This window comes from Mandrillus leucophaeus, unplaced genomic scaffold (genome assembly GCF_000951045.1).
Source record: "Mandrillus leucophaeus isolate KB7577 unplaced genomic scaffold, Mleu.le_1.0 Scaffold99, whole genome shotgun sequence".
Lineage (NCBI taxonomy): Eukaryota > Metazoa > Chordata > Mammalia > Primates > Cercopithecidae > Mandrillus > Mandrillus leucophaeus.
This window is the reverse complement of record NW_012110807.1, coordinates 2083069-2099435: the sequence shown is the minus strand read 5'-3', so window position 1 is coordinate 2099435 and position 16367 is coordinate 2083069. Positions and strand designations below refer to the sequence as shown.

Here is a 16367-nt window from a genome sequence, read left to right as displayed (position 1 = left end):
GCACGGGCCCCACGTGCGCGTTCCCAAGCGGTCCACGGGCCGGACCTGGGCAGGGACTACGGAGCAGTCGGTCCATGGGTTGAGGTACAGGAGGAAAGTCAAGGCACTCAAAGCCCAGGCAGGGCACTCCCCCACCCGGGTCCCCAGACCGCAGCAAATCCCTTTCTCTGAGCCTGTTTCCCCTCCGAGAAACAGGGATATGGAGAGCGCCCACTCGGAGGATGGATGGGAGGAAACGGTAAAATGCCCAGTTCAGAGCCTGGCACAGTGAAGTGCCCGTTGCACAGAAGTTGCTGTCGTATTTAACCTTGGGTCCCGCCCCAGCGCCAGCCCGACACAGGTGCTGCTCAAAAAAGACACCCCCAGAGCCCTTGCGGCCAAGGTCAGCCTGTCTGCAGGGAGGCTGCCATATCGAAAAGCCCAGGCTTTGCTGCCCACCAACTGTGTGATCTCTCTCTCTGGACTTCGGTTTCTCCTCTGTATTGTTAAGTGGTTGCCACAGCTGGTGTCAGAGGCCCTGACAGCGGGGAGGGACAGTGTAACCGGTGGTTGTGGTGTGTAGAATGATTGCCCAGTGAGATGGGATGAGCCTCTGGGAGGAACCAGGGCTGGGATAAGGAGCCTGGAATCCCTCCTTAATTCTGTTCTCGGCTTCCTGTTTGTATGTTTAAAGACACATCATTTCCTTTAGTGTGCTGGTTTTTCTCTCTGTAAACTGAGGACTGCGTGGGGGTTGGAAGTAACACATGGAGTGTTTTGGTGGAGGCCGGAAGCCCTGGGATCACAAGGATAGCATCTAAAAAATCTCGGTGGGGGTTCTGTGCTTATAGACAGAGGAAGCTCACTCCTCACTCTGGCTGATTTGCAGAGCTGTTTGAGTCTGCTGGATTGGCCGCCCAGCATACCAGTAACAGTCCCCTAGGTGTGTCCAACAGTACAGCTTCTATGGCATTCTAAGGCAGTTTTCCCATTTGATCCTCATAGTGGGCAGAGTTGACAGGAATCTCATTTGACAGAGAATTTTTTTTTTTTTTTTTTTTTTTTTTGAGACGGAGTCTTGCTCTGTAGCCCGGGCTGGAGTGCAGTGGTCAGATCTCGGCTCACTGCAAGCTCCGCCTCCCAGGTTTGCGCCATTCTCCTGCCTCAGCCTCCCGAGTAGCTGGGACTACAGGCGCCCGCCACCTCGCCCGGCTAGTTTTTTGTATTTTTAGTAGAGACGGGGTTTCACCGTGTTAGCCAGGATGGTCTCGATCTCCTGACCTCGTGATCCGCCCTTGACAGAGAATTTCTAAGCTCAAGAGAGAATATGTGCTTGGCACTGTGCAAAGCACTTTAAGCTTTTCGTGTGCACTTTTAATCACAGGCTTTCTGTAAAGTCGGTATTACTGCTCCATTTTATAGATGAACTGAGGAATGGTGAGGTTTGATGTCTTATCTGAGCTTACACAGCTGGTGAGCAGAGCCAAGATTCAGATCTGGTTCATCTGACTCCATCAGAGTCTTTGTTAGTTTTTAAATGTATCCCCTGTTTTGTCTTCTTCCCTCCCTTTCTCCCTTCTTTCCTTTTCTTAGAGCACTCTGCCATTTGCATGTGGCCTGCGGCTGTCCACAAAGATCCAGGGAGGATGGATTCCGTCCAGTAGGCTGCTAGAGGGTGGCGGTCACTTTTAGGCAGGCTTTTCCGTAGAGACTTAACATGAGTAGGATGAGATGACTGCAAAAGTCTGCCGGTGACAGTTTCAGCACCGTTTTCTTCCATGGGTCGTGGGAGAAGAGACGCAGTAACTGGGGCAGCTGCGTGGGTCTGAACACCTTGGCGGGGAGGAGGAGGCAGCAGCTAGGTGACCGTGAAGGATGTAGGATCACATTTACTGGCTGAGCAGGCATTTACCAGGCGTGAGGGGTTTCTCTTCCTCTCTGAGCTAGCTTAGAGTTCACACAAAGCCGGGGTGCTCCTGGCCTCCTCCCAGGCCCTGCAGCCACATGGCATCTGTCCTCTGGAGCAGAGTGTAGCAGGACCTCCTGCTGTTGGCCGACCGACCTTGCTGTTCCCTCGGACTCTTAGGGACCTCCTCCTGCCCCACTCCAATCTGAACAGAATGTAGCCAGGACCCTAGGAATCCCATTTATTAATGAATCAGCTGTTAGGACAAATGTCAAAGTCAGGCTCGCTATTTCCCGGCCAGTATGTGCCTCCCCTGGCTTTTTCCTAGAATTTGCGTGTAGGTGGAATTCTTGTAAATTAGATTATTCAGGGGACCCTGACATTTAAAGGAATCATGTTACAAGGCTTTTGGTAAAGCACAAAATTATGTTGTCGGTAACAGCCTTCAGTATTACCCGTTTTGAATGGTCGGACTTTTGTCTGTAGGATTTTCTTAGAAGTGGAAAATGGCTATAGCTGCACAAAGCCCATTCTTGTATTATTTGGCAACCAATTAGTCAATGGCCACCTGGTGTCAGGCACTGGTCTAATCGGTACGCGTTTGCCCTCAGATTTATTCTGTTCATTTGATCAGAGATGAACTTTCTGTTGAATATCTGTGTTTCGTGGGATGCAAGAGAAGCATAGTGATAAATCTCAAATGTTGCCATTGCTCTCTAGGAGCTCCCAGGCCAGGTGAGAGATAGAACTGGATACAAAACCTTCAGTTTGCCAAGACTGGTGGGTGGTGAGAGGGAGACAGGCTTGCTCTCGCCGTGCTCCAGTCTGAATGGGAGTTGTGCTAGCATGGTGTGGAAGAGTAGTATTTCGTTTTTTAACCTTTGTCTTTAATTTTCCCAGCCACCAAGTGTTTTTTATTTTTTGAGACAGGGTCTCGCTCTTGTCCAGGCTGGACTCAAGACTCCTGTGCTCAAGCAGTCGTCCCACCTCAGCCTCCCAAAGTGCTCAGATTATAGGCATGAGCCACTGCACCCAGCTGTAGTTTTGAATGCCGTCCTCTGAGTGACTGATGGAGGGCTGTGACATGGTTGCTCTGGTGCCTGCTGGCAGAGGGGCAGGCAGCCCACCTGACCTGGTCCTTACCCCGTCAGACCATAGCAGCCACCAAACCCAGCTACATGGTGACATTCAGGTTGGTGGCCCTTTTCCCCGTCAGCCACCATGGCAGATCTAGCAGTCTTGAGGATTGGCAGGTCTGGTGGGAACAAGAATTCATTCTTCCTCTTCTTTTTTTGACACACTGTCTCACTTTGTTGCCCAGACTAGAATGCAGAGGCAGGATCATGGCTCACTGCAGCCTTGACCTCCCAGGCTCAAGTGATCCTCCCACCTCAGCCTCCCTAGTAGCTGGGAGGTACTAGAATGTGTGTGTTTTTGATAGAGACGGGGTTTCTGAGCCATGGGCTGCTTTCTCCTTCCAGCAGTGTTGTTCCCAGTGCTGGGAGACCAGTGTGGGAGCTCTGTGGTCAGCTTGCGGGGAGGGTGTTATGTGCAGTAATTAGAACTAAGGTCCTCCCCAGCCTGTTACCCCAAAAGGCTCCCTGATTGGTGCAGTGATCGCTGCCTTTCTTCATTGTGGCCCAAACCCTGTGCGTGAAAGGTAAAGCGAGGGGTCAGTCTGCAAGTGGATTCAAGAATCTGAAGAGGGAAGCCAGGCACAGTGTCATATGCCTGTAATCTCAGCTACTTGGGAGGCTGAATAGGGAGGATGGCCTGAGCCCAGGAGTTTGAGGCCAGCCTGGGCCACATAGCAAGACCCTATCTCAAAAAAACAAGGATCTGAAGAGAGGTTTAAGGAGGCTTCTCTTTAGGCACAGCCAAAGGGTTCTGCTAAGGGTGAAAAGACCCAATCACGAATCTAAGAAGAACTGGGCCCCGGTAGAGCACATGGGTCTTGTCAGCTCTCTCTGGACCCTCAGAAAGCTGGCGTGTGACTTTGTCAGTGAAGAAAGCTCAAATCTGCTGAAGGAGTCAGGCACAGGGTTGGAGAGGAGGGACCCCATCCCCTCTGTTCTCAGCAGCCACAACAGGCCTTTCCCTGTTGCCCCCACTGGCTGGCTGGGTCTCCGGAAAAGGCTGACCAGTTACAGAAGGAGAATTGCATCCGTTAGAAGTCTTCTTTTTTTTTTTTTTTTTTTTTTGATACGGAGTCTCGCTCTGTCGCCCAGGCTGGAGTGCAGCGGCGCGATCTTGGCTCATGGCAAGCTCCTTCTCCTGTGTTCAGGCCATTCTCCTGCCTCAGCCTCCTGAGTAGCTGGAACTACAGGTGCGCGCCACCGTGCTCGGCTAATTTTTTTGTATTTTTAGTAGAAACAGAGTTTCACTGTGTTAGCCAGGATGATCTCTATCTCCTGACCTCATGATCCGCCCGCCTCGGCCTCCCAAAGTGCTGGGATTACAGGCGTGAGCCACGGCGCCCGGCCTCGTTAGAAGTATTCTTGAGCTGACTGGCTGGGGTGGGCCTGCTGCTTCTGGAAAGTTCCTTCTCTTTCAGGACAGGTTCAGAATATAGTAGTGCAGAAGATGTACTGGGGGCCAATAACAAATTTGACCAATGAAAAATCTTGGCTGGGTGCAGTGACTTCTGCCTGTAACCCCAACACCTTGGGAGGCCGAGGCAGGTGGATCACTTGCAGCCAGGTGTTTGAGACCAGCCTGGGCAAGATGGCAAAACTCCGTCTCTACAGAAAATACAAAAGTTAGGCAGGTGTGGCGGTGTGTGCCTGTAGTCCCAGCTACCCTGGAGGCCGAGATGGGAGGGTCACCTGAGCCATACTCTAGTCTGGCGACACTGAGACCCTTTCTCAAAAAACAAAGAGGAAAAGAAAATTCTCCAGCTTGTCTTGTGTTTAGTTTCCCTTCTCTTTCCTCATAGTTGCTTCCCGAAGGCCTCATGCTCCTTCTCGGGGCGTTTTCCTGTTTCCCTCTGACCACTTCTCTTGAAGCCCCTAGAGCATTCCTGGGTCTTAGGGTTTTAAGCTTTGAGTTGTGTTTGAGGACTGTGCCCGAGTTCCACATGTGGACTCTTCCATGTTGACCCTGTAGCTCCAGGGGTCAGGCAGACGGTCTTGGACCTACGATTTGTCAACTTTGGCGACAGGCATTTGCTAGGAGCCCCCTGCTCTCCTTGTGTGGAGGTGGCACGTGCGAGGTGGTGAGCTGCAGCTCCCAGTCAGCTGCGCGTTTTCCACCGAGGAGATTTTCCCTTTATCGTGGGTTTATCAGGATGTAGCAGCAGCTGCTGCTGGGATTCCTGCCTCCCACTGTTGCTGTTTGTTCTGTGACAGCCAGCACGGCCACTGCCATTCTCACTCTGCCTCCCTTCAGGGTAGGCCCTGGCAGCGTGGGAAGCACATCAGCTGAGAGCTGGTGCCAGCATGCACTCGGGGCCGCCCTCATCCAGGCCCCGTCTGCCTTTCCCAGCTCACCTTCCACACTGTGTTCCCCGCCTCCACTCTCCGCCCTCTGATGGCCCGTGCTGTCCCACAGCTGCTCCCTCTGTCTGTGCCCCACCCCTCCAGCACTCCCTGTCTTTGGATGCCCAGCTCGGGCTGCCTCCTCCAGGCCACTGCCCCGTCTGCTGTTCAGAAAGGATTCTTCTGCCCTTTGAGTTTCCTCAGGACTTTATGGTTTCATGAGAATCTTATTTTTCTGCTGCGTATTTTCGTTCCCTTTGTTCTTTGCCTGTCCTCCTGGGCTAGAGCTCTCTGAGGTCTTGGCAAGCCTCACAGCAACTAGAACGGCCCCTAAGCGTGGTGTGCCTTGGTGACAGCACTGTGCCTATGGGAAGCTTATGGCAGGCTGGCCGCCTTTGGAGCGTGGAGCCGCTGAACTGTCATCCCTGTCCTGAAGGGCAAGTTGGGCCTGGGCTCTGCTGCCAGGACCCAGCTGAGGCTCTCTAGTTCCCTCTCCTTCTGCTGTGGCAGCGGTCTCCTCATCCCCCTGCCGTCTCCACTGCTGCCAGCAGTCTTCGGAAGCACCGGTCTCCCCGGGCCACTGTCTGCTGGGCCTCAGGGTGGTTCACACTCGTTGCTCTGTAGGATGCAGTCGAATTTGCTAGAGTTGACTGTGAGACCAGGAACTGGCAGCCACGAGGGCTGTCTGTCCTTCCCTCCGGGAGCAGAGCTGTCGCCCTCCACTGGCTGCATTTATTCTTGCCCATCCATCGGTTTCAGCTTATGCGTCCCCTCCTCAGGGATGCCTTCCCTGGTCCCCGCATCCGAGTCCACTTCCTCTCTCCGTGCTCTGCTGGCACTGGTGCTTCTCCTCTGCAGCCCTCCCTGCAGGTGTGGTTGTGTCTGTAGAATTGTTTTCTGCCTGGCTGTCTGCCTGGTTCACAGCCTGGTTCACAGCACAGAGTCCCCACTCCTCATTAACGGAGGACTGGACCCCACCGTGAGTTGTTGCTGTGCTCTGAGCCAGAGGAAGGGAGGCGTGGAAACTTCCCTGGCCCTCCAGGGTCTGCTGGTGTTCTCTGCTTTGAGGTCTTTTCTCTTTATTGATCAGGGTTTTCTGTGCCCAGAAGCCACTGCGTCAGGTGTCATATAAAGCATGTCAAGAACTTGAAGCCAGTCCAGGCACAGTGGCTCACACCCGTAATCCCAGCACTTTGGGAGGCCAAGGTGGGAGAATCTCTTGAGGTCAGAAGTTCAAGACCAACCTTTGTAATGTAGTGAGACCCCATCTCTACAAAAAATAATTAGCCAGGCATGGTGGCACACAACTGTAGTCCTAGCTGCTCCGGAGGGTGAGTTGGGAGGGTCTCTTGAGCTCTGGAGTTGGAGGCTGCATTGAGCTATGATCACACCACTGCACTCCAAAAAAAATGAAAATGTAAAAGAACGTGAAGCTAGGACTTGGGGCGGGTGCTCTGAGTGCAAAAGACAGAAGATGCTGTTATCCAAGGGGTAGAAGCAGATTTGGGGACCCTGGACTTCCCTCTGCACTCAGCAGCATGTGTGACTTGCGAAGCCTGGCGTGAGACTGGCCCTCTGCCCCGGGGGCCTTTCTGCCAGGTCCCTGGCCCGCTGACTCACACCCCCTTCCTTACCCAGGAGAGTTGCGGGTGCTGATCGTGGTGCTTGAGCAGAGCCGTGGTTGGTGACAGCATGACGAGCGAGGTGATAGAAGACGAGAAGCAATTCTATTCCAAGGCCAAGACCTACTGGAAACAAATCCCACCCACGGTGGACGGCATGCTTGGGGGGTATGGCCACATCTCCAGCATCGACATCAACAGCTCCCGGAAGTTTCTGCAGAGGTTTTTGAGGGTAGGCAGGTCTGGCGTGCTCTCCAGGAGAGGCTGTGGCTCTGGTGGCACTGCCGAGTCCATGTGGGGTGCCACCTTTTACATGTAACACTGCAGGGTCGTTGGCTGTCTCTTGGTACCTACCCCAAAGCCTTGAGGAGCTGGGCTGGGTGGGCACAGTGGGGTAACTTCTAGATTGTGGACTTAGCCTCAAGGTTACCAGACAGGAGCTGGCTGTTAGGCAGAACTGAGGTGCCTGAATTGGACAAACTTTTCTTCAACTGTTGGGTTTTGCCAGGGACAAAACCCTTGCTCTCCTGCCATGCCCATGGGTGTTTGGGCTGAGGGTGTTGGCCATTCTGGATGAAAACTCCTAGTTACATGCCATGGTTTCTACCCTCTGCTCCACCCCCAGCCTTTTCTGTACTAGGCTGGGACCCCCGGGCCTGGAGTCCCCCACCTTCTTGTCTCTCATGGCTGGCACTGGAGGCTGCTGTTGGCCACCTGCTCCATCCAGCGCCTCCCCTCCTTCCACGTTCCCTCTCCGCACCCTCGTTCACCCATTGTCCTACTTCCATTCTCCCTGCTCCTCTCTGCCGTTGTTTACTTGGAGACTTAGGAGAGATTAGTGTACCTGTTCAAGTTATCACCTTTAAGTGGAAATTAGCTTTCATTTTAGAAATGTGTGGCCCAGGGCTGGGGCAGCGGCTCACTCCTGTTATCCAGCTCTTTGGGATTTCAAGGTGGGAGGACTGCTTGAGCCCAGGAATTTGAGATCAGCCTGGGCAACAGACTGAGGCCCTGTCTCTACAAAAAATAAATAAAAATAAAGAGTTGGGCGTGGTGGCACATGCCTATAGTCCCAGCTACTTGGGAGGCTGAGGCGGGAAGATGGAGGATGGCTTGAGCCCAGGGGTCCGAGGCTACAGTGAGCCGTGATCCCACTACTGCATTCCAGCCTGGACAACAGAATGAGATCCTGTCTCTATAAAACTTTCAAAGATAAAGGAATATGTGGCCCAGCAGGGTGTCCTTCCACGCTTATCCCCTTGAATCAGGACTCTGTACAAGCTGGCAGCCAGCACAGACCTCCCCGCCAGTGCTCAGCTTGTGCAGAGCCCTGGAATCCTGACTTGAGTCTAAGTCCCAGGGCTCATGAGGAAGGGCCCCCACGTGCGGCGACAGGGTCTCTCTGATAGGTTACATGCCTCTGCTTTTCAGGAAGGCCCGAACAAGACAGGAACATCCTGTGCCCTGGACTGTGGAGCTGGCATTGGGAGGATCACCAAGCGGCTGCTCCTGCCGCTGTTCAGAGAGGTGGATATGGTCGACATAACGGAGGACTTCCTGGTTCAAGCCAAGACCTACCTGGGGGAGGAGGGCAAGAGGGTGAGGAACTACTTCTGTTGTGGGCTCCAGGACTTCACCCCAGAGCCGGACTCTTACGACGTCATCTGGATCCAGTGGGTGATAGGTGAGGGTCCCACCGCCCTTCCCTGCCCACCTGTACGTCTCCTGCCACTCGGGTGTCCCATAAGGTGTCAGGACCAGGGCTTTGCGCTCCTGCAGCAAGTAAGCCAGTGAGGATTCTCCAATCCCCCCACGCCCACCCCCACCCCCACCCCGTGCTTCCCAGAACTGAGGGACGGGCTCAGCCTAAAAGGTAGATTTCTTCCAGGTTTTGTTTCAGTTGAATACCTGCTACCATCCATTTGGGTGCAGTTTTTTGTTAAATTTTAATAGCCAATAACTTACTGCATTCAAAGTGAGAGTTTTATAAGGGTTTTATTTTTAATAAGATGAAAAGTTTAAGCTTTGAGTCTAGCCCTGCACCCTCTTAGCCTAACAGTACACCTCAAGCGCTGTGCCCTGGGCTGCTGACCTGGTGGCAGGCCACTAGCAGCAGTCGGCCACCTCCTGAGGTGGGCAGCACAGGCCTGCTGTGGACACGCTAGGTCTGGCCTTGTATTTTGTGGTCTCAGAAGCCTCTGTGGGGACTTCTAGTGTAGGGAAGGCAGTCTGTCCAGAGGCTCCTGCAATGCCAAACTCTTAGCCCAGGTTCACTCCTCTGATCCAAGCCTGGCAGGGGTGGGGCATCATGGTGTGTAGGTATCAGGCAGGACTTGGAAGTCACCCCGTCAAGTTAAATTCTGGCTTAATGTGTCTTTAGGTAGAAGATCTCTGAGCCACAGTTTCCTCTTCTATGAAATGGGGTTTAGTAAATCTGTCGGGATTTACTAAATGCCACACAAAATGCTGGGCACAAATGAAGGGCTCAGCAGAGCTGAGAAATACATGCCATCTGGTGGCCAGCATTCCCTTGCATTGTGCACTGGTAACCTTGCTTCTGCCCTCCCCAGGCCACCTCACCGATCAGCACCTGGCCGAGTTCCTGCGGCGCTGCAAGGGCAGCCTCCGCCCCAACGGTATCATCGTCATCAAAGACAACATGGCCCAGGAGGGCGTGATTCTGGATGACGTGGACAGCAGTGTGTGCCGGGACCTTGATGTGGTCCGCAGGATCATCTGCAGCGCAGGCCTCAGCCTCCTGGCTGAGGAGAGGCAGGAGAACCTCCCCGATGAGATCTACCACGTCTATAGCTTTGCCCTGAGATGAGCCAGGGCTGGCAGGAGAAACTGAGGAACCACAGTCCGGGTGGGGGGAGCTGGCAGCTGGGCAAGATCCAGGCGCCACGCTGGCGGTTCGTGAGTGTCGAGGCACCACTAAATATAGCTGTCTGCCGTCCACTCATTATGCGGATTCTTCTTCAAAAGGCAAGGTGGGACCCGGTCGGGGGAGGGTGCTGCTGAACCAGCGGTGAGGCAGGAGCCCAGGCCCTGCTGCCCTGTGAGATGGGATTGGGTGGAAGGGGCTCCAGGGCTCCCCATGTGGGAATGCGGTGGTCACATCAGTAGCCGATTCCCTGGGCCTCCAGCCTAGCCTTCCAGCCATGGGCCTGGCTGCCTGAAGAGGAAGGAAACCACCCCCAACCTGGTTGTTGGGAACTTGAAGACTTCAGTGTGATCTTTACCTAGGGGAGGGACAGAGCTGGGCTGGTGGAACCCATGGGTGCTGCCTGATGGTGCTGTGGTTGGGGGTGCTCACGTGCCAAGTCCTGCTTGGCAGTGGAAGCCTGGGACCCTTAAAGCGTGACAACAGCCTGCAGCAGGAAAGCTCCCTGAAGCCTTGTTCTTCTCTGGGCTTGAGGCTGCTCCTTGGCAGGCATTAAATTAAAAAATAAAATGGGGCGGGCGCGGTGGCTCACGCCTGTAATCCCAGCGCTGTGGGAGGCTGAGGCGGGCAGATCATGAGGTCAGGAGATTGAGACCATCCTGGCTAACACGGTGAAACCCCGTCTCTACTAAAAATACAAAAAAAAAAAAAAAGCCGGGCATGGTGGTGGGCCGCCTGTAGCCCCAGCTAGCTACTTGGGAGGCTGAGGCAGGAGAATGGTGTGAACCCAGGAGGCGGAGCTTGCAGTGAGCCGACACTGTGCCACTGCACTGCAGCCTAGGTGACAGAGTGAGACTCCATCCCAAAAAATTAAAATAAAATGGGGCCGGGGCACAGTGGCTCATGCCTTTGTAGTCCCAGCACTTTGGAAGGCCGAGGCAGGTGAATCACCTGAAGTCAGGAATTTGAGACCAGCCTGGCCAACATGGCGAAACCCCATCTCTACTAAAATACAAAAATCAGTTAGGCATGGTGGCAGGCACCTGTAATGCCAGCTACTCAGGAGGCTGAGGCAGGAGAACTGCTTGAACCTGGGAGGCAGAAGTCCCAGTGAGCCGAGATTGCACCATTGCACTCCAACCTGGGTGACAGACTGTCTCGAAAAAAATAATAATAAAATGGGACCTCAACACTGTGGAGGACCTCGCTAGTCTAGAGTGGTGCTTCTTTGCAGGGACTTGGAAGCAATCCCCCAAACACAGCATCTCCTCACACCTGCCACCCCCTTCCTTACCAGCTGCTGTGGGAGCCTCTATCCTGAACTGTGGAGGGCCGGGGCAGAAATTTTATACAAGGACCGTTAAGGCCAAGAAAGTCAGTTTAATCTTATAAATATATCATTTAGTCACCTCAGCTTATCCCCAGAGGCGTTTCCACAATTCACAATGACCGATGCAACCTGGAAGGGACTGAGGGCTCACAGTTGGGTGGTACAGTCGGCTCTTAGGTTGCTCCAAAGAGAGCCCCTCAACAGGAGACAACAGAGAGGTCTGTCCCCAGCCGCGCACTCATGATTGCTTTTTAGCAGAAGTCATGGTCGCTGAGGCCCTGGGTTTGGCACAAGCACAGCTGCCAGCAGAGCACAGTTCTGGTAGGTGGGGCCATGGCTGACCTGGCCCCAAAGCTACAGGAACAGGCAGGGGCCAGCTTGGCTTGCAACACCATGAAGACAAGCCTGTGGGGCCCTTAGTGTCTCCTCCTCCTGAGCCCACCAGAAACACTGCTGCAACAGAACCTGGAAGGAAAAGGGGCAGGGGTGGGGCCTCGGCACCGCACAGGACGCGCCCCAGGCTTCCTCTCCAGCTATACTGCCACGTGCAGCAAACAAGACCCCTGCAGCCCTGGGGATGTTGAGGCTTGGTCCTTCCCAGCTTCTGTAAATGCCCTGGCACTGCCCTCCAATTCAGAGGGTATAAACATGACTTCAGTCCAAGCCCTGTTCCTTTGTCCAACGTGGGTGGGACTTGGAGTGCTGCTGGAGGGAAGGGAGCAGTCTCTCTGGAAGACACAGAGCCACACCCTTCACCACTGGAGTGATCACAGCTTCAGGCTCTACCTGGCTGGCTTTTCTCATGAAGGATCCCGTCTCATCTCCCAGATCAAAAAGACCCTCCTCTAAGGCTGTCCCAGGTTCTACCAACAGGCTGACCTAAGCTGCCCATGTCCCCTGTTCCTGTAGCCTGAGACCCGTCAGATGTCATCTTCCATGGAGCCACTGTGCTCACTAAGGAGGTACCACTTCAGCCTGTCAGGCAGAGGCAGGGCTTTGACCTTCACATCCACAGGCCACGGCTGAAGGTAGAGCCGGATGGACACACGGCACAGGTGTTTGAGGGGCGGGGGATAGCTCTCCAGCTGCCTCAAGGAGAAGTGGAGGGCCTGGATCTTTTCCGCCAGGCTGCCCACAGGGTGGATATCGAAGTTTTCGGGCAGCTGGAGTTTCTGAGAGTTGGTCACCATGAGATCCAGGACGGTCTCGGCTTTGCGCAGAAGGTCCGCATGGCTCTCGTCTTCTGTGCAGCCTGGGTGGGAACAGAGCCTCTCAAAGATGATGTGAAAGCCAGACCAGCAGGACGCGCCATGCAGGGAGCAGTTGTAGGCAGCTCCGGACTCCAGCAGGAAGCGCAGGAGAGGGAAATGCAGTTTAAAGCTCTTGAGGCAGATGTGGGTGAGGGACTCGTGGGCCGGGCACTCGCTGGGGTCGGCCCCATGCGCCAGCAGCAGCCGGGTGACTTGGAAGCAGAAGCGGTTGATCATCTGGGCCTCCTCTTTGTCCCCTCCCACGGTCTCACCAAGTAGGAAGATGATGCAGGTGAACACTGTGTCCCCATCCTTGGTGGTGGCCTTGACGTCTGCCCCTAGAAGAGCCATAGAACAAGAGACACTGGGAGAAGGTCTTCAACCCTGGCAAAGCAGTGGCACACATTGAAGGGGCGGGTGAGAGGACAAGGCCTAGGAGCGCGCCAGCCTCACCTCCTTCCAGCAGGAGCCGGATGTTCTCAGTATTGTGGATCTGTACCCCATCGCTGCTGGCCAGAGCATGGAGCAGAGCAGTCTTTCCTAGGGAGGGAGGGAGAGCGAGGAGGAGCAGGAGGCCAGGAAGCCCAGGTCAGGGCAACCCAGAGGAGGTGGCAGAAATCCAGACACTCAGGATCAGAAGATGAACTTTCAGAGACAGCTCTCAGCTCGGGTGAGGGCTGAGGGTGATGGGCTTCTGGTCATTCCCTTTCCACCCAGAGAACTGGGAGCAGAAAGGCCCCCAGCAGAAAAGTGGGATTTCTCTGGATCCCAGGATGCTACCTGAAATGTTGGCTAGGCCTCTCCCAATGAGAAGCCATTGTTTCTTGGAAGCTGAGTGCATACGTGCCCTATTTCTTCCTATGGAAGGCCCTTGAGGGCCAGCACGGGGACAATGACTGCACTGTCTCTCTAAAGCCTCTGAGCTCAGCAAGTCAGCAGAACCCCTGTGTGCCCAGCCATGCTGTGCCACCAGCCAGGGCCAGCATCCAGTCAGCCCACCCAGCTGTTGTCCTGGGGCACCCTGGGTGTCCCCCCAACGCTGCCCGGGGGCCCAGCTGTCCTGCTTTCCTGCAGGAAGCACCCACCATGCTTGTCAGCGGCATTAACGTCAGCTCCAAGATCCAGGAGGCGCTGCAGGCAGGGCAGGCGCTCAGGCTCCTCGCTGGCCAGGTCCAAGGGGCTACTCTCGTGGATCTGAGCCAAGCAAGCACAGCCAGGTTGGCTTGGGAAGCTGCTCAGGCCCCTGCCCAACGCTGCTTCAAAACAAGCTGGACCTGGCACTTACCCGGTCCCTCCGATTAATGTCAGCGCCGTGATGCACCAGCAGCTCCACCATGTCCGGCTGGTTCCGCAGGACGGCGATGTGCAAGGCCGTGTAGTAGGTGACTGGATCTGAAGGCACAGACGCAGCTCGTGTTGGTCCTGCTTATCCGTATTCTCATGGGGCCCCTGGACCCAGAGCCCAGCCCCAAACTCCCACCTAAAGTGTCCAGAAGCAGAGGCCCAGCCTCCTGTCACCATCAAGGGTTAGGACAGAGCTGTCCTCACCGGATACTGGAGGGCCCTCGGGGTGTTCTAGTGGGCACGCTACTGAAGCTGTTGGGGCTTTAATTTCCTCTTCTGTAAGAAGGGACCATAAAATGGGGCGCGCACTCAGAATCGCTGGGAGGCCGCACTACGCAGCACCTCCATGGCTGCTCCGCTCTATAGGCCTGGTGGTAACAGCCACGTTCTCCAAGCTGGTCTCCAAGTCACTGGCTTCAGAACTGGCCCTCCCGTCTCAGCTCCTTGGGCTCCAGGAGCCCAGCAGCCTCCAAGCCTGTCTTTGGATGGGGAAAGGAGACGTGCCTGGCTGTCTCAGGCCCCCATTAGGTCACAAGGCAGCCCTGCCTGTCTCCCTACTAACCCTGCCCTCCCCCGGGTGAAAAACAGAGAGAAAGGAGCGTGGCTCCATCTCCATCCCTCGCACTCAGGAGCTGGAAGTCAGCGTGTTCTGTGGTGATTTATGCCTAATGCGGCCTGTTTTCCCCTCTCCCTATGGCATGAGGAAAAAAACACAAATTGGCTCAGAGTAAGTGGCAGAAAATTACCTTCCCTTAGCTCTGGGCACAATGCCAGTAGCTGCATTTTCGCATTAACGGAAGTGGGGATGACTCTGGGAGCTGGGGAAAGTTTGCTAATCAATCACATGGTAGAAGCAGCAACACTCGCCCGCCCTTGGAACAGAGGTGGGGAGAGCCATGTGAAAACCCGCAGGATTTGGGAGGCCACCCAATGGGAGATTCCTTAGTCACAGCCACCCAGGAAATAAAGGGGAGGGAAGTCACTCCTCAGAGGATGGTAAAAGCCAAGGCTGGGGACATGGACGCCCACCCGGCGCAGAGCCACGTTTAAGTCGCCTGCCCACCCCCGGGGCTCTCGCTGACCTTCAAAGTTGAGATTGGCCCCATGCCGCAAGAGAACGTCGGCCGCCTGGGTCAGCCCCAGCTCAGCCATCTTGAGCAGGGCGTTGCTCACGCCTTCCTGGTAAAAGGGAGAGTGGGCTTTCCTCTCCAGCAGCTCAGTGAGAACAAGGATTCGGTTCTCCTCGCTGGCGACATAACTGGGCCTGGGGCAGAAGAGAGGCTGAGGGTAGGCACAGCTGTGGGACCGGCTGATTGGGCAGCCTGTGGGTTGGTGGGCTTTAGTGTCCTGCTAGAATCATCCGCAAGCAGGGCCCTGGCTCTGTGGGTCACAGAGGCTTGGGAGAAGCTCTGAACTCGAGAGAGGGCCAGGCTGCATCTCTTAAGACGGGAGCAGACTCGGATTTGCGGAGAATGGGCTGGGTCTGTCTGCGCTCTCCTCCCGCGTTGCCCAGAGTTTGGTCGCACACTTGGGTACAAAGCCTCACACACCTGGGCTGCTGGGACTGAAGGGAACCCTGGAGGCCAAGAGCCCAAGCCCGACTTTGATGCTCCTTCCTCAGAAAGCCCTTCACCCTCAAAGCTGTAGGACCCCAGCCCCCGCAACCCCTGCAGCCAGGACAGCAACACAGCCTCCCCCCTCCTCTCTCATGGAGGCCTTTAGCTGAAATGATGAAGAAAGCCTACGTTTCCACCCGAGTCCCTGGATGGGGAGACGACTCATCACCACGCGTTGTAAATTCCAACTGACAACCCCCGCAAACACCTGAGCCCCTTCCCTGTGCTCTCTCCTCCCTTCCACCTCGCGTGCCGCCGCACAATTACTTGTCAGTCTCTCCTCTGGAGCACAGGCGCCAAAGCGGGGATTTTGCTGAGCCAGTGATGGACCCCAGGCGCCTAGTACCATGGGCAGTGAATGCGGATTCGCTCCCGACACCTTTCCTGCAGGTCCACGACAGACCAGCTCTTGTCTATAAAAACGCAAACTCTGCTACAAAAGCCCACCTTCACACTGCTCTGGGGTAACATCTGAGGCCTCACGGATTCCACCCTGCTCCCCTGCCACGCCGGGGGGTGGCACAGCACAGGCAGGCGACAGGGTGGGGCTGAGGCGCAGGCCCTGCGACACCCCGCGAGCCTCCGCCCTCGGGCCCTCCCTGCCCTTCGCCTCCGCCATGCAAGGGGCGGGAGTGCGATCCGCGCGGGGCAGCGCGAGCTCGGAGCCACGCAACCCCGGCTTCCGCCCGTCCCTTCCTCTGTCAAGGGGGACGCATCCACCCCGCCCGGCTTGTGGTGATAAAGTGGGACGCCGCAGGGTCGGAGCGGCCTCGGCCAGCTCACGGGAGGGGGCGACTTACCGGTCCAGAGACTCCTGCCGCTCGGGGTCCTGGATCCCCAGGGAGCCCAGAATCGCATCCACCAGCGGCTGGTACTCGAAGATGATCCTCCGGAAGCCGTGCAGGAACGGCATCGCCGCGGGCCCCGCGCAGCAGGGCGGTCGCGCTTTCAGCCGAGGCC

At 55.6% G+C, this 16367-nt stretch overlaps 2 protein-coding genes across 9 annotated transcripts in view; one reads left to right on the top strand and one right to left on the bottom strand.

The window, feature by feature from the left end:
* Positions 1-9946, top strand: part of NTMT1 (N-terminal Xaa-Pro-Lys N-methyltransferase 1) — a 21366-nt gene extending 11420 nt beyond the window's left edge. The window contains exons 1-4 of one of the 5 annotated variants that reach the window (XM_011971169.1): positions 17-118; positions 7000-7215; positions 8415-8667; positions 9554-9946. In XM_011971169.1, the coding sequence (XP_011826559.1) occupies positions 7054-7215; positions 8415-8667; positions 9554-9810 (672 nt within the window). In that variant the 5' untranslated portion in view covers positions 17-118; positions 7000-7053 and the 3' untranslated portion in view covers positions 9811-9946. Of the gene's footprint in view, positions 1-16; positions 119-6994; positions 7216-8414; positions 8668-9553 lie in introns of those variants that run through there. The other 4 variants (XM_011971168.1, XM_011971170.1, XM_011971167.1 and 1 more) reach the window with 4 other exon arrangements.
* Positions 8963-16367, bottom strand: ASB6 (ankyrin repeat and SOCS box containing 6). 4 transcript variants are annotated; one of them, XM_011971172.1, is made up of 6 exons: positions 16208-16361; positions 14874-15055; positions 13733-13839; positions 13533-13641; positions 12901-12987; positions 8963-12785 (listed from the first exon to the last, which is right to left on the bottom strand). In XM_011971172.1, the coding sequence occupies exons 1-6, from the start codon at positions 16318-16320 to the stop codon at positions 12118-12120; spliced, it is 1266 nt and encodes a 421-aa protein (XP_011826562.1). In that variant the 5' UTR covers positions 16321-16361; the 3' UTR covers positions 8963-12117. The 4 variants fall into 4 exon arrangements, with proteins under 4 accessions (XP_011826562.1, XP_011826566.1, XP_011826565.1 ...); XM_011971176.1 differs by lacking the exon at positions 13533-13641 and having other exon boundaries at positions 16208-16367; XM_011971175.1 differs by lacking the exon at positions 14874-15055 and having other exon boundaries at positions 16208-16367.